Source organism: Acanthopagrus latus, chromosome 14, assembly GCF_904848185.1.
Source record: "Acanthopagrus latus isolate v.2019 chromosome 14, fAcaLat1.1, whole genome shotgun sequence".
NCBI classification, from domain to species: Eukaryota; Metazoa; Chordata; class Actinopteri; order Spariformes; family Sparidae; genus Acanthopagrus; species Acanthopagrus latus.
Genome location: NC_051052.1, coordinates 13,015,581 through 13,037,666, shown reverse-complemented (window position 1 = coordinate 13,037,666; position 22,086 = coordinate 13,015,581). Strand labels below are relative to the sequence as shown.

At 43.1% G+C, this 22,086-nt stretch overlaps 3 protein-coding genes across 4 annotated transcripts; 1 reads left to right on the top strand and 2 right to left on the bottom strand.

Moving 5' to 3' along the window:
• Positions 1–61: 61 nt before the first annotated feature.
• On the bottom strand, positions 62–5,134 carry zc3hc1 (zinc finger, C3HC-type containing 1). Its single transcript, XM_037121405.1, has 10 exons — positions 4,953–5,134; positions 4,064–4,166; positions 3,792–3,942; positions 3,584–3,667; positions 3,349–3,476; positions 3,022–3,161; positions 1,980–2,241; positions 1,619–1,822; positions 1,154–1,366; positions 62–1,010 (listed from the first exon to the last, which is right to left on the bottom strand). Exons 1-10 carry the CDS (start codon positions 5,084–5,086, stop codon positions 939–941), a joined length of 1,491 nt encoding a protein of 496 aa, XP_036977300.1. The 5' UTR covers positions 5,087–5,134; the 3' UTR covers positions 62–938.
• A 1,585-nt stretch (positions 5,135–6,719) lies between these two features.
• Positions 6,720–13,039, top strand: klhdc10 (kelch domain containing 10). Its single transcript, XM_037121406.1, has 9 exons — positions 6,720–6,972; positions 9,593–9,814; positions 9,913–10,067; positions 10,192–10,340; positions 10,440–10,524; positions 10,804–10,870; positions 10,954–11,001; positions 11,111–11,250; positions 11,677–13,039. The coding sequence occupies exons 1-9, from the start codon at positions 6,882–6,884 to the stop codon at positions 11,884–11,886; spliced, it is 1,167 nt and encodes a 388-aa protein (XP_036977301.1). The 5' UTR covers positions 6,720–6,881; the 3' UTR covers positions 11,887–13,039.
• Positions 13,040–14,026: 987 nt separating this feature from the next.
• Positions 14,027–21,958, bottom strand: cax1 (cation/H+ exchanger protein 1). 2 transcript variants are annotated; one of them, XM_037121403.1, is made up of 20 exons: positions 21,754–21,958; positions 20,816–20,992; positions 20,562–20,716; positions 19,942–20,050; positions 19,717–19,833; positions 19,557–19,618; positions 19,277–19,459; positions 19,007–19,192; positions 18,431–18,530; positions 18,138–18,279; positions 17,827–18,010; positions 17,639–17,738; positions 17,402–17,520; positions 17,155–17,192; positions 16,936–17,063; positions 16,437–16,573; positions 15,010–15,104; positions 14,780–14,858; positions 14,574–14,682; positions 14,027–14,390 (listed from the first exon to the last, which is right to left on the bottom strand). In XM_037121403.1, the coding sequence occupies exons 1-20, from the start codon at positions 21,827–21,829 to the stop codon at positions 14,317–14,319; spliced, it is 2,370 nt and encodes a 789-aa protein (XP_036977298.1). In that variant the 5' UTR covers positions 21,830–21,958; the 3' UTR covers positions 14,027–14,316. The 2 variants fall into 2 exon arrangements, with proteins under 2 accessions (XP_036977298.1, XP_036977299.1); XM_037121404.1 differs by having other exon boundaries at positions 16,437–16,570; positions 21,754–21,957.
• Positions 21,959–22,086: the final 128 nt, after the last annotated feature.

Below are 22,086 nucleotides of genomic sequence, written 5' to 3'. Positions count from 1 at the left end.
ATTTATCTAATCTATTGTTTAGTTGAAATGTCAGAGGAACAAGATGCAATGTGAAACAAACTTTCAGAAGAGCATTTTATTAAACACTTTTTAGGAAATTCCATGGAGATAATAGCACATGCAGAATAAAGATGACTGAATTATCAATGAAATGTGGTAGGAAGGCAAATAGAAAGTACAGGCAACCTGAATCTAATTCAAAATAGGTTGGAAGTTCATGGCACATGGTTCTACCTGCCTGCAGTAAGCAGAATTTTAGCATCAACTAAATGAAAACAAACATTTAAACACTACCAAAAGGATTGTTCTTTTCAAAGAGAACTCATATCCAAAGCAGTACACACACAAAAATGACTTCCTCACAGTTTTGTTTTTGCTTATCTGAGGTTAATGTTTACCACTCCCTCAAATGACTCAACATACATGAAGGTAAACATTGCCTTTCCAGTGTTAAGCCATTTGGCCCTTTCTCACCATCAGGGACTGCTTTTCTCATTATTCCACAGAAATATGGAACATCGCAATGTCATGAAATACTGCCGAAGGAGACTTCATGTGAGGTTAAAAGTAGGTGCCTTACCTGTGGCCAATTGATATACTGAGATGTGTTCTATTTCTTTATCACTTGTTCTGTAAAAACATGATACAAGGCCTATAAAGGCCCCTCCAATGGTTGCACATCCCAATTTTCATGACATTTGGCGCCACACAGACATTCTTCACATATGTCATTTTTCACAGAGAATACACTCGTATTTGCCTAAAGACACAATCAACTTCTTTCGAGAAACACTTTGAATGTAAACACGACTTTACGGGATGGCATACATCGATATGACATGACAATCCTGTCATCAGTACTGCGGACTCTGTACCACAAAAACAGTGCAGGTCAGTTCATCGATTCAGTGTTGTGATGCTGTTTGGATGGAAACAGTCTACTGAGAAGGAGAGGATACCTGCCACTGACGGAATATATCAAACACCCTTTTGGACTTGTCATGAGGGCCCTGGGAGGAAAGAGAGAATAAAGAAATGTCAGATATTGTTTAAATTAAAGCTACATAGCCAAGCGGCATATCATGTATTGCCATGCACTGTGTTCTGGAGGATGTGTCTTTTTTTTTTGCAAAGTTCAGAAGTCTTAACTTGCCTGTCCTGGACTGCTTCCTGCTGTATTAGAGTTCTTCTTCATGGGCACGAGGAGGTCGAGAGCAGCCTTCCAGCCCTGCTGATAAAGCGTCATGTCTCTATCCATAAAGGGTATAGCCCCTGGATCCACATTCTCTTTTCCCACAGAGATCCAGGGACACCAGTCTCTGTGTTGGGCAAGGGGGTCAAATGCATTCTTGTGCAGAAGCTCATCCTGAAAAAACAGAGAAGGTAAAAAGAGCGGGTTGGAATAGGTAAAAGTAGGTAATACAAAACCCTGTTTAACTAATTTATGAACTTGGTTATACTGGTCTGTCTCGATATTGATAAGGAATGAAGTGTGAATTGTGATTTTTTTTCATTATTCTTTAGAAAAGAATATAGCATCTGTCTTCTGCACAGGGGACCCTGTGCCAAAATAAAACTGCAAAAAACTAACAATGAAATCAGCAGTAACTTTACTCACTGGACCACCAAGTGATGAGAGGCACAGGCGTTTAGGAGGGTGTTGCTGGCTGACAGCACCTTCAGTTCCAGAGCTGTCCCCTTGTCCTCTACCGCGCGTTGCGGTCCTTTTGCCTCTCGTCAGAGGGCTTGGCAGCTCTTCACTGGGGCTGGGTGAGTCTCTGCTTCGGGCACGCAAAGCCACAGGGGATGAGGTTCCTTCACCCTGTAACACACACCAGACCAAGGTAAAAAGCAGCCTGGCACATTATAGAATACATTTGCCACTATTAAACATAAAGTAATTCAGATTAAAAGTGATGTATGCACATAAGCAACCCAGTCTTGTTTAGCAGGTCAACCTTTATTTGCTTAAAGCTTGCCTGGTCAGCGCGGGTGGAGTCCTGGCTCCTCAGCTTCATGCGACATGGAGTTGTAGGGGTGGGTGAGGCAGAAGCAGGCTGATCACCCTGACCCTCATGCGTGGCTGCTGAGGCAGGACCTGTTGCTTGAGCAGATTGGCCTACAATATTTGGTTCGCTATCACCTCCCGTTCCCTCCATCTGGTAGAAGTTCCACAAGCCCACCTTGCGCATGCAGTATGAGCAGGTGAGGATGGGCAGGTTCATGGCGTGCAGAGCTGGGCTACAATAGAGAAATCCATGGCTCAGACATCTTGATCAGGTAGAAGAATGTGAATACATTTTGTGCCATGTTCCTTTCAAGTTCCTAAATCACTTTCCCTGTCCCTGACATGGGAGATTAATACATAGGCAGCCCATGCCCTTGTCAATAGTTATAAATGTGTGCTGCGTTGTTGGCGGTGGTGATACAGCAATACTATGATACTGCAAACTTCCCCAGTAAACACACTGAACTCTGCAGCGCGCTGCTGTGTCTCTGGGAGAGTGTCTGCAGGAGAGGCAGTCACCCACCTTGGACGGCAAGGAAGTGTTTGCCACCAGGATGCTCGTGGAGAGACATCCCACCTTTCAGACATCCAGCCTGTGGTCTTTATCTAGAGGTACTCCCCGGAGACTCTCCGATAGCAAAGAGCGAGAGAGGTTGGTGTGTTAACTAGGGAAACTACAGGCCACCATCCCCTGTTTTAGCGCTGCTGGTAAGCATTGGATGAACAAGCTGGAAATGCAAGGCCACCAAGTTGACCAATCACAGTTGTTGCTGTTTGTGTGGCTGCGACGTGCAGTCACATTTCTAGAGGGAGGTGCGCATCAGGCTACAGTGCAGGGCATGCATCTACACAGAGCTTGAGCCGTATTCTACTTGGCAGCATAAATCAAGTCCAATTTCTGAGTGTGCTTAATCTAGTTTATGGCAGTATCAGTTTATTTATACTAGTAAAGTGTCACATAAAAACATTCAAAAGTATCTTGAAAATTCACAACAAAAGGAGTTTCATCTCACCTGGCAGCCCAGCCACAGAGAGAAACAATGCATGCAGCCACCTGGACAGCCAAAGGTTCAGAACATGGAGTCCGTCCCTTTCTTTTTTGTTCTTCCTCGATCAGCTGCAGTATAACACTGACAACATCCTCAGTGAGTGCCTGCAAACAAACAGTAGGCATTATTTATTGTAAACTGTTGTAGTTTTTTTTAATACATCGCTCAGACTTTTTCTAATAAAAATATCCTGTACATAATCTCCTGGAATCATTTTTTTTCCTTTCTGCAGCATGACATGGTATTACAGCATTTTTGTCAGTATCTAAAATGACACTTCTCCTGCCTTACCATAGACTTCAGCTGCTCTGGCTTCATGGCTGGCAGCTGCTGTGCAAGGAGACAGGCGCTCTGGAAGCGCTCCAAGAAGGCACTGAGAAGTGCTGATGGTTCACATGCTGGAACCAGCCAGAACCGCTCTGAAATTACATCAGCATTCACCTTGACCATCACGTGGATAATGCCCTGTCTTGTTAAAGACAATTTTTCTTTGTATTTACATGCAATGGAAAACAGCTGCTCCTACCTGGGCATGGAAAGTCAGGCCAGGGACAAAACTTCTCATGCTGTGTCTGAAGCTGCCTCGATATCTCTGCAATGCGGGATTCATCTATTACAGAAAGAGGGAGAGTTGCGTGACCTTTCATTTTTTTGGCAGACTGGCAACATCACCCTAACCTTGCCAGAATAAAGTGCGACTGCCTTTTTCCCCATCGATGAAAAGTTTTCCTCACATTTTTCATAGTCTATAGTTGGTTGCAGCGATGCACAAAGGAACGCCTGGCAGGTGGAGCACTTGAGCATGTCACAGCCAACGTTGATCCAGCCGTACCTGGCACACATCAGGGGGGACAGCGTGCGGGGCTTGCCTGCCCATTTCAAACAGTGACTTCGCTAAGGAAAGTTTTGCTCAGACACAAAACACAACAATTTATCAGCAATCACATGGTTGCATACTATTGAAAAAAAACAAACAAAAAAAGCATAAGCATAAGTAAAAGGATATAGAATAGGACTCCACTCTTGAGAAAAAGGCTTCTTTGTTCGTTGCCTCACAAGGTGCTTGAGTGTTGCTTTTTACTTCCAGAACTTTCAAATCTCCTTTTCCACTGAAATCCATACAAACAGAACAAACAGATCTTTAGCGTCCACAGATTTATCATTTGAATGACAAAAAAGATGCAGTTGAGTAAATTCAAGTGTATACTGTCAGATTCCTTATTTATAGTGTATTAATATAAACTTACACAGCTGAATAGCAATGCTTGGTGCAGGTCTATTTTAACTAAACCACTGATGCATGGAGGGGTTTGTTAGTTGGAGAAAGGACAGTAAAAGACATGCACATGCAGCTACCCAACATCACACCTGGACAAAAACGTTATGTAACAATGGAGACGAAAAAAATTGGAGGGCTTCCTTTCTTCCTTATTGCCTATCGGGGTCTGCCTCTGATGTTAATGCACAGTAGAAATTATGACTAAATGTATTTAACCTTGCCTTCAAGGCAGCTCAGCAAGTGGACAATACTCCAGAAAGGAACAGAAAACAAACAGAACATTGTGTTACAGTACAAACTTTGGGTCCCCACCCCCTTTATCTGCAAACTGTGCATGCGAGCGATAGCACGACGTCTACCACCACAAACATGTCAGCTAAATGGACTAAATACAGGCACAACACGTAACTATTGTATGCAAACCCCCCATTCCCTGGCCTAACTTACAAGGGCCCTTTATCTGTGGAGACATGTGCCGCTCTGAATTACGCCGAGTGAAGGCGGCTAAAGGAGCAGAGCTGCCAAGCTAAGTGGCTAACCAAACTAGCTAATGTCAACTTGTTCCCCGGCCCCTTTAAATCGAACAAATAGCGCGAGATCGTTCAGAAAAATGCACCTGTTGGCTCCGATATCTGCTGACGACACTCCGTCATTGAGCAGTTCGCGAATTTTCTCCGGAGACGCAATTGAGGACTTTTGGTGATTTGAATTGCCGAGACGATCCCCACGACTGCCGCCGTGAGTCGCCATGATCGACTCTGAAGTTCCCCGGAAAATAAACCCCCTGAAACAAGTCGTTCCGCTTTGTAAAGACACCGAACGGTCCTGAGCACCAGCTTCACCCAAATACGCCCGGTACTTTCACCGCCAAACCCCATTTTAATTTTAAATAACTGCCGGCACATACCTAGCTGTATTTATCAAGTGAGAATTATTAATCACAAGAGAGAACAGAGGCATCAAATGCTTAAGAATGACTTTCACGTTTGTATAGATTTAATATATTTCTTTGGAATAAGGCTGTCTCACTTTAAATTTATGCACATTAAGTCGTCCATTTTGATTCTCCAGCAAGGAGGTGAAATTTAAAGCACTTAAATCCAATAGCACAATGTAAAACATATTCAAATTCTTTAAATATACAGTAAGTAGTAATGTGAAATTTTTTCTGTCCACCTTGCCTTACACCTTTTGGTTTCCACTGAAAAAACGGAGGAGCTGAATGAAAAGGCTGGCTGATAGGTACAGTTCTTTGGTAAATGTATTAAGCAAGGACAGATTTGCCCTGTTAGTAATCCAGACACAACATCCTATCACTGCTGTCATTTGTATCAGTAGAGCAGTTTCAGAGCACCAGTTGAACTTTTGGCCAGCAAAAAACTGATTCAAACAAAATATATACTTCAATATAAATGAACAGCCAAACTCTTAGAGTGTCTGCTAGTACAGAAAGATATTTTAGGTGATCAAAATGCAACAATTGGCTTTCGAGAACTGGAAACACATAGTGAGAGTATTAAAATGCTTAAACATAAATACACTCCTCACTCCATAATGTTCACAGCTACCATGTATAGCGCCATACCAGTGCCATGCATAGACTGACAGGTTTTTGTGGTATTTTACTCTAAATAGGACCAGAATTTACAAAATGAACATCATGCTGTGTTTGAGAGGACTTGAAACTAGCAATTGAGACCCTGAACTCATTCGGAAAATGTTCACGTTGGTAATGAATCAAGTCATAAGTAGGGTAATTTTCTCATAGACTCCTACACAGTTAGACTTTTTTCTGCAACCAGTGGCATAGTAACCCTGTTTTCCAAAGCACAGCCCTTCAACACCCCCAACATACATATTCCCAACATGTCTTTTCATGTTTGTTTGTTGTCACTGTTGTCCTGCAACACTTAATAAAAAAGGGAAATATACCTATATATAATATACCTGTGAAATTGCAGGTTTTAATGACATAAACATGCATTCTATTATTACAGAATTAGTACATACCTAGGATGCTTCTCAATGTGTTTTTAGGCAGGTTTTTAAGACCTAGATAAAGATATAAATATGTTTTAACAAATGAAATCAAACACTTGAATATTTGTGTTTGGAAAAAATATTCTAAAGAGGAATTTGAACTCAAGGTTTTATTGGGTTTATTTCTACATTGTGGTTAACGTTACAGCTCTACTTGTGCCAGGATACATACTCAGAAACTTGAAACCGTCTTTTTAACATTATGGACCTTGTCTAACCCTTGCCGATCTCTGGAACACACTGGGGCCATGGGGCAGAAATAAAAAAAAAAAACAAAACATGTTGTTGTTTTGGACACGCTCAGCCCCGCCCCTTTTATACTGACGCAACGTCCTATAACAAGCCCTCTGATTGGCTCAGCGTCTCATGGCCGGGGGGGTGACGTTTGTGAATGGCTTCAAAGTGACTGAGATGTGGGGTGATTTATAATGTTTTATCAGCACTTTAGCAGATGTTGTTTTTATTTGTTGTGACATTCTTCAGGACTGGATTGTAACGGGAGAAGATGTCGGACGCTGAGGGTGCTCGCAGCACGGACCAGCTGAATAAATTCGAGAAATTGACAGGCAGGCCGCCGCACGATGAGATGTTAGCAGGTCGGTCCACAACATTAGCTAGACATGCTAACGACAGGTTAAAACTCAACGTTGCCACATTTTGCAGTTTGATAAGCACCATGTGACGGATATCTGCAGCTCCGCGGACAATGTTAGCTTTGTTGAGAATTCAAATTGTGCCCTTATTGGTGACATTGCTAAACGTAGCATCCAAGCTAGCATCCAGCAGATTCTGCTTGTTTATCTTTTAACAGCTTGTTAGCAATCATTTGTAAGATGCTATGTGCTGTAACGTGAAAATTGGCTCTCGTATTCTTTCACCATTTGTAAAATCGTGTTTTTTTGCTGTACAGCCAACATAGTAAATGGCCTGACACAAAATCATTAATTAATAGGTTTTGCTGACTTGCAAACACCTTACTGCCAATGTTAATGCTGTGTTTTGAATAGCTGCAGGGCTGTAAACTGCGTAATTCCCTTACAATCAATTATTAATTATAGGTGTATTCATTTTTTTTTATATAGATAACCTTAAATATCAGGTTTGAGATGATCCATCATGTGTGTAAAGAAGCCAGGAAGGATTGACTACTCTTTGGCATTTCTGTCACAGTATTAGATTTAATGCTGTGTAATGCTGTGTAAAACCATAAGTACAGATAATTTTGCTGGCCTAGTATTCATTTCTGTGTACCACAGATTCTGTCTTACAGTACCTGGGGCCCTGCACTGTATTGGTACAGAGTCCAGCTCAGGTCCCTCTGACTCATATTGACACCTGCAAAAAAAAACATCCAGTGACCTAGATGAGAGCACAGATGACTGCAAAACAAGATTATTTAGCTTTTTTTGTTATATTCAGTGCCAGAACAAGGCATTTAACCATGCTAGCTACTGTAGATAGTGCTGTCATATTATTGCCTGCCATTTAACTGATACCTTAATTTGATCATTTCAAATTTTCTTAAATGTGCTGACATTTCTAAGAAATGCTTAAAGAGACCAGAGACTGATTCTCTAAAGAGCCCAAATTCTTGCTGCAAGATGTTATTAAAGTTTTTATAGTCTTTTTTTTTTTTTTAATTACAGCTCAAGGGAAATGGGTAATGAAGAATGATTTGAGACACAGGTTTTGTGCACTCTTACAACCTTTCTTCTGTTCATGTTTCAGCCATGATGGTGGAGGTCTGGGCCCGTCTCACATGTCAGTAGTGAACTTCAAGCATGTAGTCACGTGCAGCTTTCTGAGCACACCTTCAGCTGATGCGCTTCATTAATCTCTTGTTCCTCTGCACTTATCGAAAGCATCTGCCTTATGAACATAATGTAATAAGGCAACTGGACTGAGTTAGGCCACGGAATCGTGTGATTCTGATTTGATTAGGCTTGAGACTATCATGCAAAACAGCCAAATGAATGAATTTGCTTATTTGTGTTGGGTTTCTGGCATCATCTGTGTTGTCTCTTAAAATCCTCTGCTGTCTCTGTACACCCCGTCATAATTGCTGTTGATCACAAACCGTGATTATTTAAAATGTATTGTTTGGCTGGAACATCAGTGTTGAGTCTTAGATAGGCCCCAGGTCTATTTTTAGAACATTGAACGAGGTACATTATTAGATTCAGCTTAACGTGCTCTGTATTTTGTCATCAGGCGCCCGCTGATAAAACTATCTAATCCCTCAGGCTGAGCATTATTTGAAATTATGTTTTATTTTCTGGTATTTGCTTAGCTTTCCTTATAAAACTGCAAGCTTTGCAGATAATGCCACTGCGAATGTCTGATCCTGTATTTTAACTACAGCACTACATGTAGGGGCTCATACCCTCTCTGCTTTAGTGTCAGAGTGCCATTTAATTTAGACTGCATTACATAGTCCATTCACAGTATAATGAGGAGGAAATGTCTGTATCTTGAGTATCAATGACGGTTTTTACAGCTCATTGTCTTCTAGCAGATCCATTACGTTGAGTCTCAACACAAATCACAAGAATGCCATTGTAGAGAAACTAGATCTGTCACTACTGCAGTGCCATTATTAAGCTTCTGGTTCAACACAAATTTTTCTCGCTATGCGTTTGACCAGTTTTATTTTAATTGAATAACTTCTACATAAGTTGTTCCCACACACTTGCCTCCCAGCAAGGATATATTATGGTTGTCTTTTTTGTGTCGCCCAAAGGTTTCCTCTCACAGTGAGTTCATGCAGAGGAACTTGTGATTCAAAATTTGCTCACAGTGTGATCATGAATGTATTCATTTTTATGGTTTAGCCATTGTGACCCACGGACGAGTGTTTACGCTTTCTGTCAGGGCATGCTGGGATATCTTTTAGCATCTAGGAGGAGGAAATAATACATTAATGAGTTGACTCCTACTAAGCTGTGAATTAGCATGATTACACCATGGGGTGATTCCATGATCAAAGCAGATGGATTTTGGGTCTTAAAATGGATGAATATGCTCCTTTTTCTATGACCACTCAAATGTTACAAGAAATACAACCAGTAGTGTTAAGTTATCTCAAACAGAGTGTTTAATTTTGACTAACTTTTTGTGTGTTATTATCTTATCAGTCCAGTCTGGGTTTCCTGTCTGATTTATCTGTTACCATGCTCCTCCTCGCCTCACACTGACAAACTTCTCCTCCCTCTCCAGTTCATCGTACTCCCCCCGCCCGCAGTGGGCATCGCTGTGTCGCTGACAACACTAACCTGTATGTGTTCGGAGGGTACAACCCTGACTATGATGAGTCAGGAGGCTCAGAGAATGAAGACTATCCACTGTTCAGGGAGCTTTGGAGGTACCACTTTGCCACAGGCTGCTGGCAGCAGATTCGGACAGAGGGCTATATGCCCACAGAGCTGGCGTCTATGTCAGGTAAAGCATCAAATCTCATAGTTCACTCTGAATGGACTCCATAATGTTTAATTGTTCTTAAGTGTATGAAAAATGTGTTTGTGGCTGTGTCTCATCAGCTGTTTTGCACGGCAACAACCTCCTGGTGTTCGGTGGCACCGGGATCCCCTTTGGTGAGAATAACGGCAATGATGTACACGTTTGTAACGTGAAGTACAAGCGATGGTCGCTGCTCAACTGTCGGGGGAAGAAGCCCAACAGAATCTACGGACAGGTAACCTCCTCACATCGGTATACTGTAGAAATAATGTAGGAACTAACAGCAAGTTTTTCCAAAATCCAGTTCGATACAGTGGATATACAAACCTGTAAACCCCATTTATATATTTTTCCTTCAGGCAATGGTAATTATAAACGGCTTTCTGTACGTGTTTGGAGGGACAACGGGCTACATCTACAGCACAGACCTGCACAGGCTGGACCTGACTACAAGGGAGTGGATCCATCTCAAGCCCAACAACCCTCCTGACGACCTCCCTGAAGAACGGTACGTCTCTGTAACGCCTGGATGTGATACAAGCTAGGGATCTTTTCAGTGTCATAAAACTCTTTTGACATGGCTGCGTGTTGTGTTTGCTTATCACAGGTACAGGCATGAAATAGCACACGACGGACAGAGGATTTACATTCTGGGAGGAGGCACTTCCTGGACATCTTACCCTCTGGACAAGGTACTGCACCGTACGGGGTAGACACACCAAACATTTTAAAATTCCCCACCGCAACCCTTACACAACTTCCAGTTTAATTTGTATGACAGCTAAAGCAAAATGTGGTCTACATATGGTATTTTTCCTGTCTTTCTTTTAAAGAGAACAGCGATTTCACAAATACATTAGAGTGGTATAAACACCATCTACTCTTATTACAGTTTTGTTTTGTACACAAGCTAAATCCATCTTAATCACTGCACTAAACACTTGCAGTAAATGTTGATCTCTTTTTAACAGATACACGCTTACAATCTGGAAACCAATTCCTGGGAGGAGATTACAACTAAACCTCATGACAAAATAGGTCTGCAGTCTGCACTTCATTATTAACTAAGCCAGGTTTGCTCTCATTCAAACTATTCTAACGTTTCACTAACATTTGAACAGGGTATCCCGCTCCTAGGAGGTGCCATAGCTGTGTACAAATCCGAAATGGTGAGCAGCCAGTATCACCTGATTGAAAGTCTGGTTGTACAATCTTCAGTGGGAAGTAATTCCCTGCGAGCTACATGAACAGTGCGATTTGTTTTATCTGCGTTTGTAGATGTATTTATCTGTGGAGGCTACAACGGGGAGCTGATAGTAGCTGATCTGTGGAAGATCAACCTGCAGACGTTTCAGTGGAGTAAACTACCAGCAGTGATGCCTGAGCCAGCCTACTTCCACTGTGCTGCTGTTACCCCAGTCAGTACCACACTTTCTGGTCACTCTGTGTATATACATTTAATTCATGATCTGTAGTTTGAAGGGTACTGGGGTTTCATGTCAGTGGGAACATTGTTCCTGTGCACAAAGTTGGTAATCTAGTCACTTAATGTAACCCATGAAATTTTTATCTATGGCGAGGAACAGTATTTTAGCCTAATTCCCTAATAGATAAAGTTCTGTCTTACATTTGGTAATCATGAAATGATGGCAAATGTGAGTAGCAGGCTGCAATCCATTATGTTCAGAGCTCAGGAAAAAAAGAAATACCAATTCTCAGCTATCTGCTTCTGACATGCAATGGAGGACAGGGTTAAAAACCAAAACCCCAGTTCATTTTTATATTACACTCTCTACTGTGTATGAAACTGATATCTTTCTCTTTTTTGCTCACTCTGTCCCAAGGCTGGCTGCATGTACATCCACGGTGGCGTTGTGAACATCCATGAGAACAAGAGGACTGGCTCTCTGTTTAAGATCTGGCTGGCTGTGCCCAGCCTGTTGGAGCTCTGCTGGGAGAAGCTCCTCAAGGCCTTTCCTCACCTGACTTCACTCCCCACCATGCAGCTGCTCAACCTGGGCCTCACTCAGGAACTCATTGAACGCTTGAAATAGGCCCCCCGCACAGTGGAAGATGGACGAATGAATGGATGGATGGGACGGGCTGGGCTGGATTGGGAGGAGACGACAGAGCACAGGAATTAATTTGCAGCGAAAATTCTCGGGAAAATGCCCTCTCCCTCCCCCGCCTAACGTAGCCCCGCCTTAAAACCAAAAACAATGGGATGCCTTTTTCTTTTTCGGTTGTTCTTAGTTCCTGCAGTTTCAGTGATGATCGAGAAAATAAATGTGGAATGTTTTATGGATTTTACTCGACTCCCCTTCTGTGCAAAGGAAGAATGCATGTGTATTTATTTGAAGGACTAAATACGTTGTTTTTTTTTCTGGAGGTACTCTCATCACCTGATATTGCTGTTTGCACACTTTGTCTTGAGTATTTGTGGTCATTTACTTTTTTTTTTTTTTTTTAATAGATCCTCTTAGCAAAACTATCATTTATGTCTAAAAGGTGAAAGAAAGTTTTTTGGGGTTTTTTTGCCAAACGAATCATGCCAGTGTTCTTGCACATTTTAGCCAATTAAATTCAGATCTCGTGTACAATATTCGCCACTGCTGATGTGCTGTAGTGTTTTTAGATTTTATTTGTAAAATGTTTTCGCAACCCTCCAAGCAGCTTTTTCTTCCCCACCCAATGGTATGAAAATCAACGTCTAGCTTGAAACTCACGATCACACTGATTTTCATTTTGATGTGACCAAAAGCAGACATGGTGTTCACTGTGAGGGATTACCAATCTTACATTACAAGTTGTGGTTGTTTTATTTTTCCTGTATGAATGGAAGCCAGTGTCTGCTTGGAGGTTAAAACATTTTAAAAAGTTGTGGTATGCCTTTAAAATGGTCGTGAGTAATATGTTATTCTTGGCTAAAACATGCATGAACACTGTTCACTCTTCAAAGGGGTTCCATGTGTGAACACCTGTGTTTCCTGCATTTGCCATTATACTTTTATGTTACAGCCTCATCTTCAAAAGGAAAAAAAATGTCAAAGGAGGGTGGGTGTCTTCAAAAGTTATTCAATTTCCATCCTGTTTGCTTGCAGCTCTCATTTTCTAAACCAAACCATGCAACACATCACTGTGAATTTGGTGCTCTTTGAAGTTAATTAAAAAAAATGCTTATATTTCGAATAAAGACTTAATTCTGTTCAGACTTTTTACTCCCTCTCTGTCGACGTGGACAAATGTTTGGCACAGGGAGTCACTTCAGTAGTAGCAGGCTTACACAAACACTGGTTTATACTGCAGTGCCTTTTTCAAACTTTTAATGAGGTTGAAATTTAACAAATACAGGCAGTATAAGATCTTTGCATGTTTAAATCAAAGGGTTCATGTAGAGAATTGTTTTTTTCCTAGGTAGGTGAACCAGTTTCAGCAAGCCATTATGTACGATCGCTCGACAAAAGCTACAGTTTTATATGCTGTTTTGAGTACGCAGGTGCTTTGTATTTCGCTCCTGTTTAAAAAGGCCAGGCAGAGTGGACTTCAGGACAGGATGCAATATAATTGAGCCTTGTGGGTATTATCCTGAAAAGCACTTCAGTCAACATGTCAAAACAATGGGTTTGACACAGTTCATGTGTTTTATCTGTGAATACGCTTGATGCCAAATGACGCTGCATCTTAAATGACGTGGGAATATGACAAGGAACGGGGGGCTCAGTTGAGACCCATTTTGGGACGTTGCCCTGTGGTTTGATCCGCCTGCACTTCTCGCCCAGTTTCTTTATGTTCGGCATAACTCTGCATGATGTCATACCCTGCTTTTTATATTAACATCATTAAACCTTTACTTTTGGACATAGATTTAAAGGTGACCACTAAAATGTTGTACAGTAGGCTTGTGGAAAATGTTGTATTGGTACTGTCAATAAAAGTGTTCTGTAAATAGTACCCCCCCTCCCGCCCATGTCCTTTGCTTGACTAATAACTTGCATATACATAATAATAAAAGCAAAATGTTTTATTTTAGGCTATTTTTGCATGAGCTGCTGTTTGCCCTTGTTTTCAAAGTATGCACATGACAACTTGCATGTTTCCCATTTGTTGAGCATACTAATGTGTGTAAAAAATGTGTAAAAAAAAAAATCACGATTTTAAACAACACATGGTACAGGTACTGAAGCACAGGTCGAAGACGTTTTACAAATTGATGCATTTATTGTATCTAGTATAAACCACATATTACAATGATTTAGAAACAAAAAAATAAATGTATATTTTATGCAGACGCAAAACAAATAAGTCAAAGTCACAGGTGCTTTACAACATCCAGAAATGGGAAAATGCCACCGTCACATACTGACGAAAGCAGACGGCTATTCTCTTACACAACCGAACTCTTTTTCCATCTTTTGTGCCACTGAACAAACACCACCTGAAGATAATAGTGGAAGCCTTTGGAGGGAATTTTCTTGGCAGGCAGATCAACAAGAACGTGGAGAAGGAGCGAAGAAGTAAAGAGCCAGAAGGATGAGGTAGACCACCACAAGAGCAGTGCCTGCAAACACAAGAACAATTTTTTTTTTTTTTTTTTGACGATGTGGGCACGAGAACCAACAATCAAATATCTTTCTCCAAAATAACTTTACAAGTAACACAGTGTTGCTCTAAGTAATAGATCTAATATTCTCCAGTGGGTAATAAATTGTCCAGTTCAAATTAAGGGAAATCTCGGCGTTACCCTGAAAGTAGTCACACTTTCCGTCCATGAAGATGTAGTTGACCAGAATGACACTGAAGATGCTCGACCAGAGATGAATGTCACTGAACACGAGCACGAACCCAACATCCTGGAGGGAGGAAAGGGTTCAGAGCAAGTCATGATTCAAAACCACTGCACTGTGTGAATAAATCTATTAATAATTAACAAAAACGGGGGCTACTTACATAGAAGGCGTTGAAGAGTATGAGCAGTGGGATCTGTATCATGCAGACCTGCACGGCGATGCAGCTGCCCACTTCGAGGCTGTAGACAAAAGAAATTAGATAGTAGAACTCATCTTTACAACAGCTCAGCTCAACCTACAGTATGTAAATGTGCATAGAATCTAATGCTTTCTTGGAAAATTTCAGCTGGAAACTTAAACTGATGCCAAGACAGTAGAGTGTACTGGTACCTCAGGCTGATATTGTTCTGCACTGCAAACATGACCCCGTTGACAATCTCGGGAAGCTCCGGCACCATGGCCAACAACGTGACACCGATGAAGTACTGCACCAAAGCACAGGGAAACCGAGGTGAGGCGGACAATTCGTTCTCTTCTTACCCGAGCACATCATGCACACCGAGGCTCCATTAAAAACCCACATTTCTTTTTAACTCGTTTGGAAACCGGCCAGTTGGATTCAGTATATTTGAAAAGGTACTCCAGGCTGTGAAGTCTGGCTTCAATTAGAAGTCGTCATCTTCTGCTATACAGTCAAACCAACCAAGACCAGTGACATTTGGAATATAAGATACATTTCCCGATTAACTCAACGACTGTACTGAAGTCCAATCTTTTTTAGGTACTTGTACTTTATCTGAGGCTTTCCATTTTATTTTTCATTTTTTATCTTTGTATTTGGTCCGTTGACCACATTTTAATGCAATCACTTTTGTACTTTTCCTTCGGCGCATTTTTAGATGCAGGACCTTTACTGGCATTTCTAAACTGTGTCATGGCTATTTGTACTGTGCTAAAGGTGCTTGTTTTGCTACCAACAGGCTGAGGTTGTTATTCTAAGAATCTGACTACATTACGGATCTGCCTTTTGACCAGAAACACAGGTCTTGTTTGAGAAGTCTTATTCTGACATCTTGTGAGAATGTTGAGTTGGTGCAGGAAGAGATGGTGGGAACGTGAGTCAGAGAGTTGCCGAGAGGAATTTTGCTTTAGTCCTCCCTGTGTTTTTGAACATGCACAAAATAAAAAGTAGCCTTCCTTGGTAATAAATAAAAAAGCTAAAGTAAAACTTTTTTTTTTTTTTTTTTAACACGCAGGACAGTTTTAAATTTTAGTGCGAGTTAATTCCTTCTTTTATCCTCAGCCACATACAGCGATAAACCCTCAGGCTCCAGCATAAAGCACAATGTTATCAGCTCAGGATCATTCAATTAATCACAGCTTGCAGTGAAGGGGTGTTGCCTCATCATGATGATGAAGGTGAAGGTGAAGGTGAAGGTGAAGATGAAGAAGAAGAAGAATATATTAATTTCCATGTAAAATGTCAAAGCCACAGAGAGCCCATGCAGAGTCGCATAATAGCTGCAGGCTGCAGACCCCTGACCCTAGAGGCACTGCCAGCAAGAATGTCCAAAGCCACGGCTTTCAGTGGATAGAACTGTGACAGTCACAGGATTACACTGCAGCTGTGTAGCAGCTGCCAGCCGAGGTGATCACCTGGACAAATTCCACCACTTTTGGCCACTGTGATTATTTACACACCCAAATATGTAAATGCAGAACCCAGATTTTATAATGACCAGAATTCACCGTTAAGTAAAATGTCTGGGTGCCTCTTTCACCACTGTTCTTCATAGTTTTGAAGCATTTTTGAATACCTGGGAAATGGAGGCATCCATCAGCAACGGCTCGATGTTCTCCGTGCTGAGGTCAGCGCAGCAGGCCATCAACACCGTGGCGACGATCAGCACTCCGAGAGCCCTCCAGCGGGACCAGACCACATGATGGTGACCTGCTGGGAACAGACTTTAAGCCTCTGACGTTTGACCATTCATGACTTACCACACAGCTTCTGTCTGCTCCCACATGCATCCAATCCAGGGACCTCACCCTCACATGCTGAAGAGTTTTGACATGCACAGGCACAACTTTGCCTCACATGCACAAACAGGTTAACACAGCAGGCAGTCCGTGCATTGCGGTTTCACGTTCCTTCAACTTCAAAAGATCACATGCATGCGACACACACACCTGTTGCAACCACCTGGCTGGTGGTGACAATGCTGGCATTAATACACGAGTTGTCTGCAAGGAGTCGGCCAGTGGTGACCTCACCAGCGGGCCGGGACGCGCTGGTGCCCGCTTGTGCGTACTGACCGTGTGCATGGCCCCCTTGGCCATCGCTGATATGGATATCATAGATGTGGGAGTGGGTCTTCAGAGTGAAGATGAGGCCGATCAGGTACGCAGCGGGCAGCAGCACAGAGATTGTGTACACCAGAGGCCTGAAAAAAAAAAGTTTTAAATCAGAAAAGAGTTTGAACACCAAACCCAAGCAGATTAAGATAAATGTGTGTGTGTAGCACCTGGACTTACTCGATTTGGGACAGAATGAAATGTTGGTCAGTTTGACTCTGTGAAAAGAACGAGGGGGAAAATTAAAATCAATCGACTTTTCCTTTTTTGGATATTTAACACAGGGAACTATTAAGATTCAGTCTTCATGGTAAAAGTGTTGGGAATAAAAACATCAGAGCAACAAAGCACCGCAGGTCCCTTGTCACACAAAGTGTTTCCAAAATGCAGATGATAGTGCATGAAGCGGTAAGTGAAGCAGCCCCACCGAGTCGTAGTGACAGTCCTTGCAGACGAAGGGTACGCTGCCATTGCCTGGAGTGCTGGTGCAGCTTTCACACACCAGATTACCGAAGATCTTCGAGAAGAGCGTTGGGGCAAACACACCTGGGGAGGACATTCACAGCACGAGGGACAAGCTCAGTTTTATTAATCTGTCGGTGGAGGACAGCGTTGGTTGAAATTTGGAGAATTTTCCTGACGTTATATTTCAAACCATGCATACCTCCGATGGAGATGAAGAGCAAAGCTGAACTCACTCCGGCTGAGCGACTGTTGAAACGCTGCTCTCTGTGTTTAATGCCCCCGATGACCATACAGATACCCTGGGCAGTTGAAAACAGACAGATCTATTAGGTTAAACGTCAAAGACAGAATCATAATGCTGCAGGTGTCCAGTTTTCCCCCCCTCACAGGTATGAACAGTATGCAGCCAAGCAAGGTCCCCGTGAGCGCTGCTTTGACGATCTCTTCGTAACACTTGGTGGCGGCCTTGTGTCCTCGCAGCAGCGCCGTGATGTAGAACGTCATCTCCGTGATGGAGCCGAACGTGGCGTTCACCACCGCTCCCACCGCGAAGTTACTCTGGGCGGAAATGCTGTGGGAATAAAAACCAACAATGTGGTGTACTGTTCATTAGGAATTCACTGCCGCTCCGGTCTGTCCTTTCATTCACATTCATCTTATTGGCCAGTAAAAAAACAAAAAAAAAAACAAGAAATTACCTGGCAATACCCATGCCAATGAAGTACGACAGAGGAATGATGGAGGTGATGGCCGTGGCAAACTTGGTCTCTGCGCTGATATAAGCGTGTTCATGGTCAACATAGCCAATAACCAAAGTGATTACTACCAGGGGAAGAAGGTCTGGAGGGAGCAGAGACTTAAGGAGAACAAATGGATGGCGCCTTCCTCAAAACCGTAACTCATTAAGTCGCAGCTTTCTTTCCCCGTGGTGTTTATTCGTGTGAGCCCCTCCCTCAAATCAAGTTAAATCCAGCAACCCACAAAAGGATACTCAGAGCAAAAATGCTGATTCCTTGCACGGTGTATTTGTAGTAATACACATTGAAAGCTTGGTAACAGCATAAGATGACTCTGCCCTCACACATATACGTCTGCAGGAAAAGAAATAAAACACAGAAAAAACAGTCAGTTACACTTAGGGGGTATTTCTTCATTTGACTGCTGTGCTGAGGCTTTGTGATATTCGCCTGTGTAAAATTGGTGCTGAAAGCACGTAAGACAACGTCCAGGTTACACTGGATCATCCACCACTGTCAATGTTTATATTCCCAGTTAAAACTGTAACAGTTGGTGTGATCATGCATCCCAAAAAGTCTGAAAAAAGTCTGTAGAAGGGAGTGACTGATATAGTTTTGTCAGGGCCGATACTGATTTGATTCGGCAATCAAAGAGCCTGATGACTGAGATTCGGAATAACCACTGACGGAGTTAGTTAAAAAGTGCTTCTCTTAAACATACAACAAATTCTGTAATCGTAAAACTAGACCAACAGTCATTCCTTTGCTCATCTATAGTCTTAAAAAAAAAAAAAAAAAAATAATTCACATTTCAGAAAATGAGCGTGCACCTTTTCCAGTGTGTGAATCTGAATGTCCTCCGGTGCCATGAGGAGGACTTTGGTCATCATGCGAGCATTCATCTTGGCTACAGGTATGGTGAAGACCGGCAGCCAGGAGAGCACGCAGGCGAGGCAGTGGACCACAACCAGGACAGGGTAACCCAGTAACAACCAGAGATAAGTACTGATGCGACACTGCAGAGATGGGTAAAGAATAACATTTATATAAAAAAAACGCTGCAAAACTTTCCTTCATTTCCGTCATTCTGACTTTGTTACCCAGTGATGTGAAGTTTTTGTAGCGGCGGGTTCTGGGACGGGGATCTCAACAGGTACCGGGGAGGACATGAGGAGGGGCGCGGAGTCCCTGGTGTGGTCCTTACTGTCTTCACTGACACCTTCTTCAGGAATGACCTCGATCTTTGGAGGCCTGATGATGGGTCTCCAAACTACATCACCGGCCTAAAGAATGTGGAGATGACAACAGGATAAGATGAACAATGACTTGCTGGTTGTAGCTATTGAGAATTTAAAGAAAAGGTACTGTATATGGTGTTACCTTTTCTAATGATCTCCCAAATGGCCAAATAAAGTACCACGCCATCTTTAAGCAAAGTTTGCCTAAAAAGAGGGAAAGTGAAAGATGGCGCTGTGTTGCTCAGTCAGGCAAAACTATACTGTGAGAGATGCAGCTGTTTAAAAAACAAAAAGGTACAAACCATACGGGACGCCAAAGATCGTCAAACACATCACAGGACAAATGAGGAGGTAGATTAGAGATATCCACCATCCGAATAAAAATACGTAAAGTATATTCCCCAAAGTCAACACAGAGCCTGTAAGAGAGGAGAAAACACAAACACAGGTTATTGTTCCACTGTAAGTATTCAGGACCTCTTCAACTTCATTTGAGTAAAACATTTATTTATTTTTTTTAAAAAGACCTTCTCGAGGCTTCACAACTGTAAGATCAGAGTAGAGCTCCTTGATGAGGTCTGATTGGTCCTCAATGGGCCTCTCCGTCACATGGGCCTTCCACTTCCTGAAGCCAAACTGGGTGGAAAAAAAAAAAAAAAAAAAGAGTAGATGATGTGTCGTACAAAGATACAGTGCTGAATAGCAGAGACCCAGTGACTTTTACCATGACAGCCTTGAGTTAACGGTGCTAAATGTAGTCCGTGCGGGAAAATGACCTTCATGCCTCCCATTTTATATCTCTTTACCACAGTTTTAAGGCTCAATTTGAACCCGAGAGTGAGTTTAAAGGGACAGTTCACGCAGTCCGTGCATCTACTAACAGGGCTGTAGCCAGGACTTTAGACTACAGAGGTCATATATTCTTGACTTTGGTTTAGACTGACTTGTGTCACTTTGCTTGATAGGAAACACCCTTTTTTTTCCCCTTTCTCTTTCCCGCCACACACAATGTTTAATGAATAATTATTGCCAGAATCAACAGGCTTGCTGATCTGAAAAAGTCTTGCATCGTTCATACATGTTCTCACAATGCCTGGGTACGCATTAGGCACAGTGGAGCGTTTGGAGTTCGAGTGTCGTGACCCACCTTGTAGTTGTTGGCCTCCCTGTGCGCCTCCACCTCATTCTCAGCTCTGATTGTTGTCTTTGTGGTGCCTTCATGCCAGCCCTCCTCTCCAAACCGTGACGGAGTGGACCGGGCCCCTCGTGTGGGAGTGGACCGGGCCGACGTGCCGTGTCCTCCTGTGCAGGGGACAACTTTGAGAAAACTTCCACGCGGCGGGGCAGTGGGGGTGGGGTGAAGAGAAAACAAATGTGGCATCAACTGAACGTCTCGCTCACCTCTGTGGACGGTGAGGAAACATTTGGGCGTGTAGTGGCAGATGTGGTGGGAGGAGGCCTCTGGTGGGGGCGACTCCACTGCGCCCAGCTCCGGATGCTGGAGGCCAACGCCGAGCCACTCATTCTGGGACTGTCGCCGTGGTAACTGGTGATGCTGATCAGGCTCTACGTACCTCTCTGAGTCGGGAGAACAGGACATCAAGTAGAGGTACGCTGACTGACTTGGGGGGGGGGTCTGATCACATTAAGGAGGTGTCGAGCCAGGACCACCTCGGGCGGCCCCGTGCACAAAGTGTGTGACTAACAAAAACCTCATGAGCGTCACGCATGCTGTCCCGTCCCCCTCTGCTGACATGCTGTCAACGGCCACAACTGATCCCATTATCAATGCATTGCAACACAGATAGATAAGAGGACTCAGCAGACCGAGTCCTGCTTTGAAATGAAAAATAACAGGCACGCTTGTTAAAGTCCAGCTGCTTATGAGGTTTCACATGGGGCTCTGAAACTCCATTTCAACTGTCACTCCATGTGTGTGTTAAAAAAAAATGTTAAGTAAAAGATTTAATGGCTCATTGGAGAGACTTCTGGAGATGGAGGAACAATCAGTGCTGCTGTCTGAAATTGATGAGAGAAGCCACCAAACTTACATGCAGCAACATAAAGTGGTGTCTGACTTTTCATCAGTTCTTAGAATAAGAAAATAAAGCCCTTCAGTGGAGCCTGGCAGCCAGACAGGAACTCGTTCTCAAACTCAAGCTGTGATTGGAGGAAAGTTTGGCCGCGCAGGTGACTTTGATGGACGCGTTTGACACCAGGTTAAATGAACAACGAGCCGTGACAAAATACGAAATAAACACACCAAATCGCAAAGATAAGGCTTCTAAACGAACAGAGCGGAGGTGTGAGTGCAGGTCATGGCGGTGATGTGGTCTCACCTGAAGAGTCAGCCGCGGATCTCCTCCGCAGGTTCTCCACGTCTCCTGGGGTCAGCGAGGACTTGTTGTGCGACATGGTGTGTGTTTGCTCCCAGAGAGACGCTGCTGTCTCATCTGTGCGCCTCTTTATCGAGTCTGCCGGGCTCTCACTGCAGGCTGTCCGGCTCCATACAAAGACAGAGAGGGGAGGAGGCGGAGGAGGAGGAGGCGGAGGAGGAGGAGGAGGAGGAGGAGGAGGAGGGTACATATACACACTCTGCTGGCTGTAGGGTTTGAAGATGTCCAACATCAGCGCCCCCCAGTGGTGGAACCAGGGAAGAGAGGGTCGATTTC

Bases quoted from the DNA above. Each gene is read 5' to 3' on its own strand.
- zc3hc1 (XM_037121405.1), bottom strand. From the start codon at position 5,086: ATGGCGACTCACGGCGGCAGTCGTGGGGATCGTCTCGGCAATTCAAAT. The intron at 4,167-4,952 runs GTGCATTTTTCT...TATGGATTTCAG, and splicing joins GCAGATATCGGAGCCAACAG to TGGAAAAGGAGATTTGAAAG. The intron at 2,242-3,021 runs GTGAGATGAAAC...TCTCTATTGTAG, and splicing joins CTCTGTGGCTGGGCTGCCAG to CCCAGCTCTGCACGCCATGA.
- klhdc10 (XM_037121406.1), top strand. From the start codon at position 6,882: ATGTCGGACGCTGAGGGTGCTCGCAGCACGGACCAGCTGAATAAATTC. The intron at 10,525-10,803 runs GTACTGCACCGT...TCTTTTTAACAG, and splicing joins CATCTTACCCTCTGGACAAG to ATACACGCTTACAATCTGGA. The intron at 11,251-11,676 runs GTCAGTACCACA...CTCTGTCCCAAG, and splicing joins ACTGTGCTGCTGTTACCCCA to GCTGGCTGCATGTACATCCA.
- cax1 (XM_037121403.1), bottom strand. From the start codon at position 21,829: ATGTCGCACAACAAGTCCTCGCTGACCCCAGGAGACGTGGAGAACCTG. The intron at 20,993-21,753 runs GTGAGACCACAT...CTCCCGACTCAG, and splicing joins ATCCGCGGCTGACTCTTCAG to AGAGGTACGTAGAGCCTGAT. The intron at 14,391-14,573 runs GTAACGCCGAGA...TTGTGTTTGCAG, and splicing joins AAAGTGTGACTACTTTCAGG to GCACTGCTCTTGTGGTGGTC.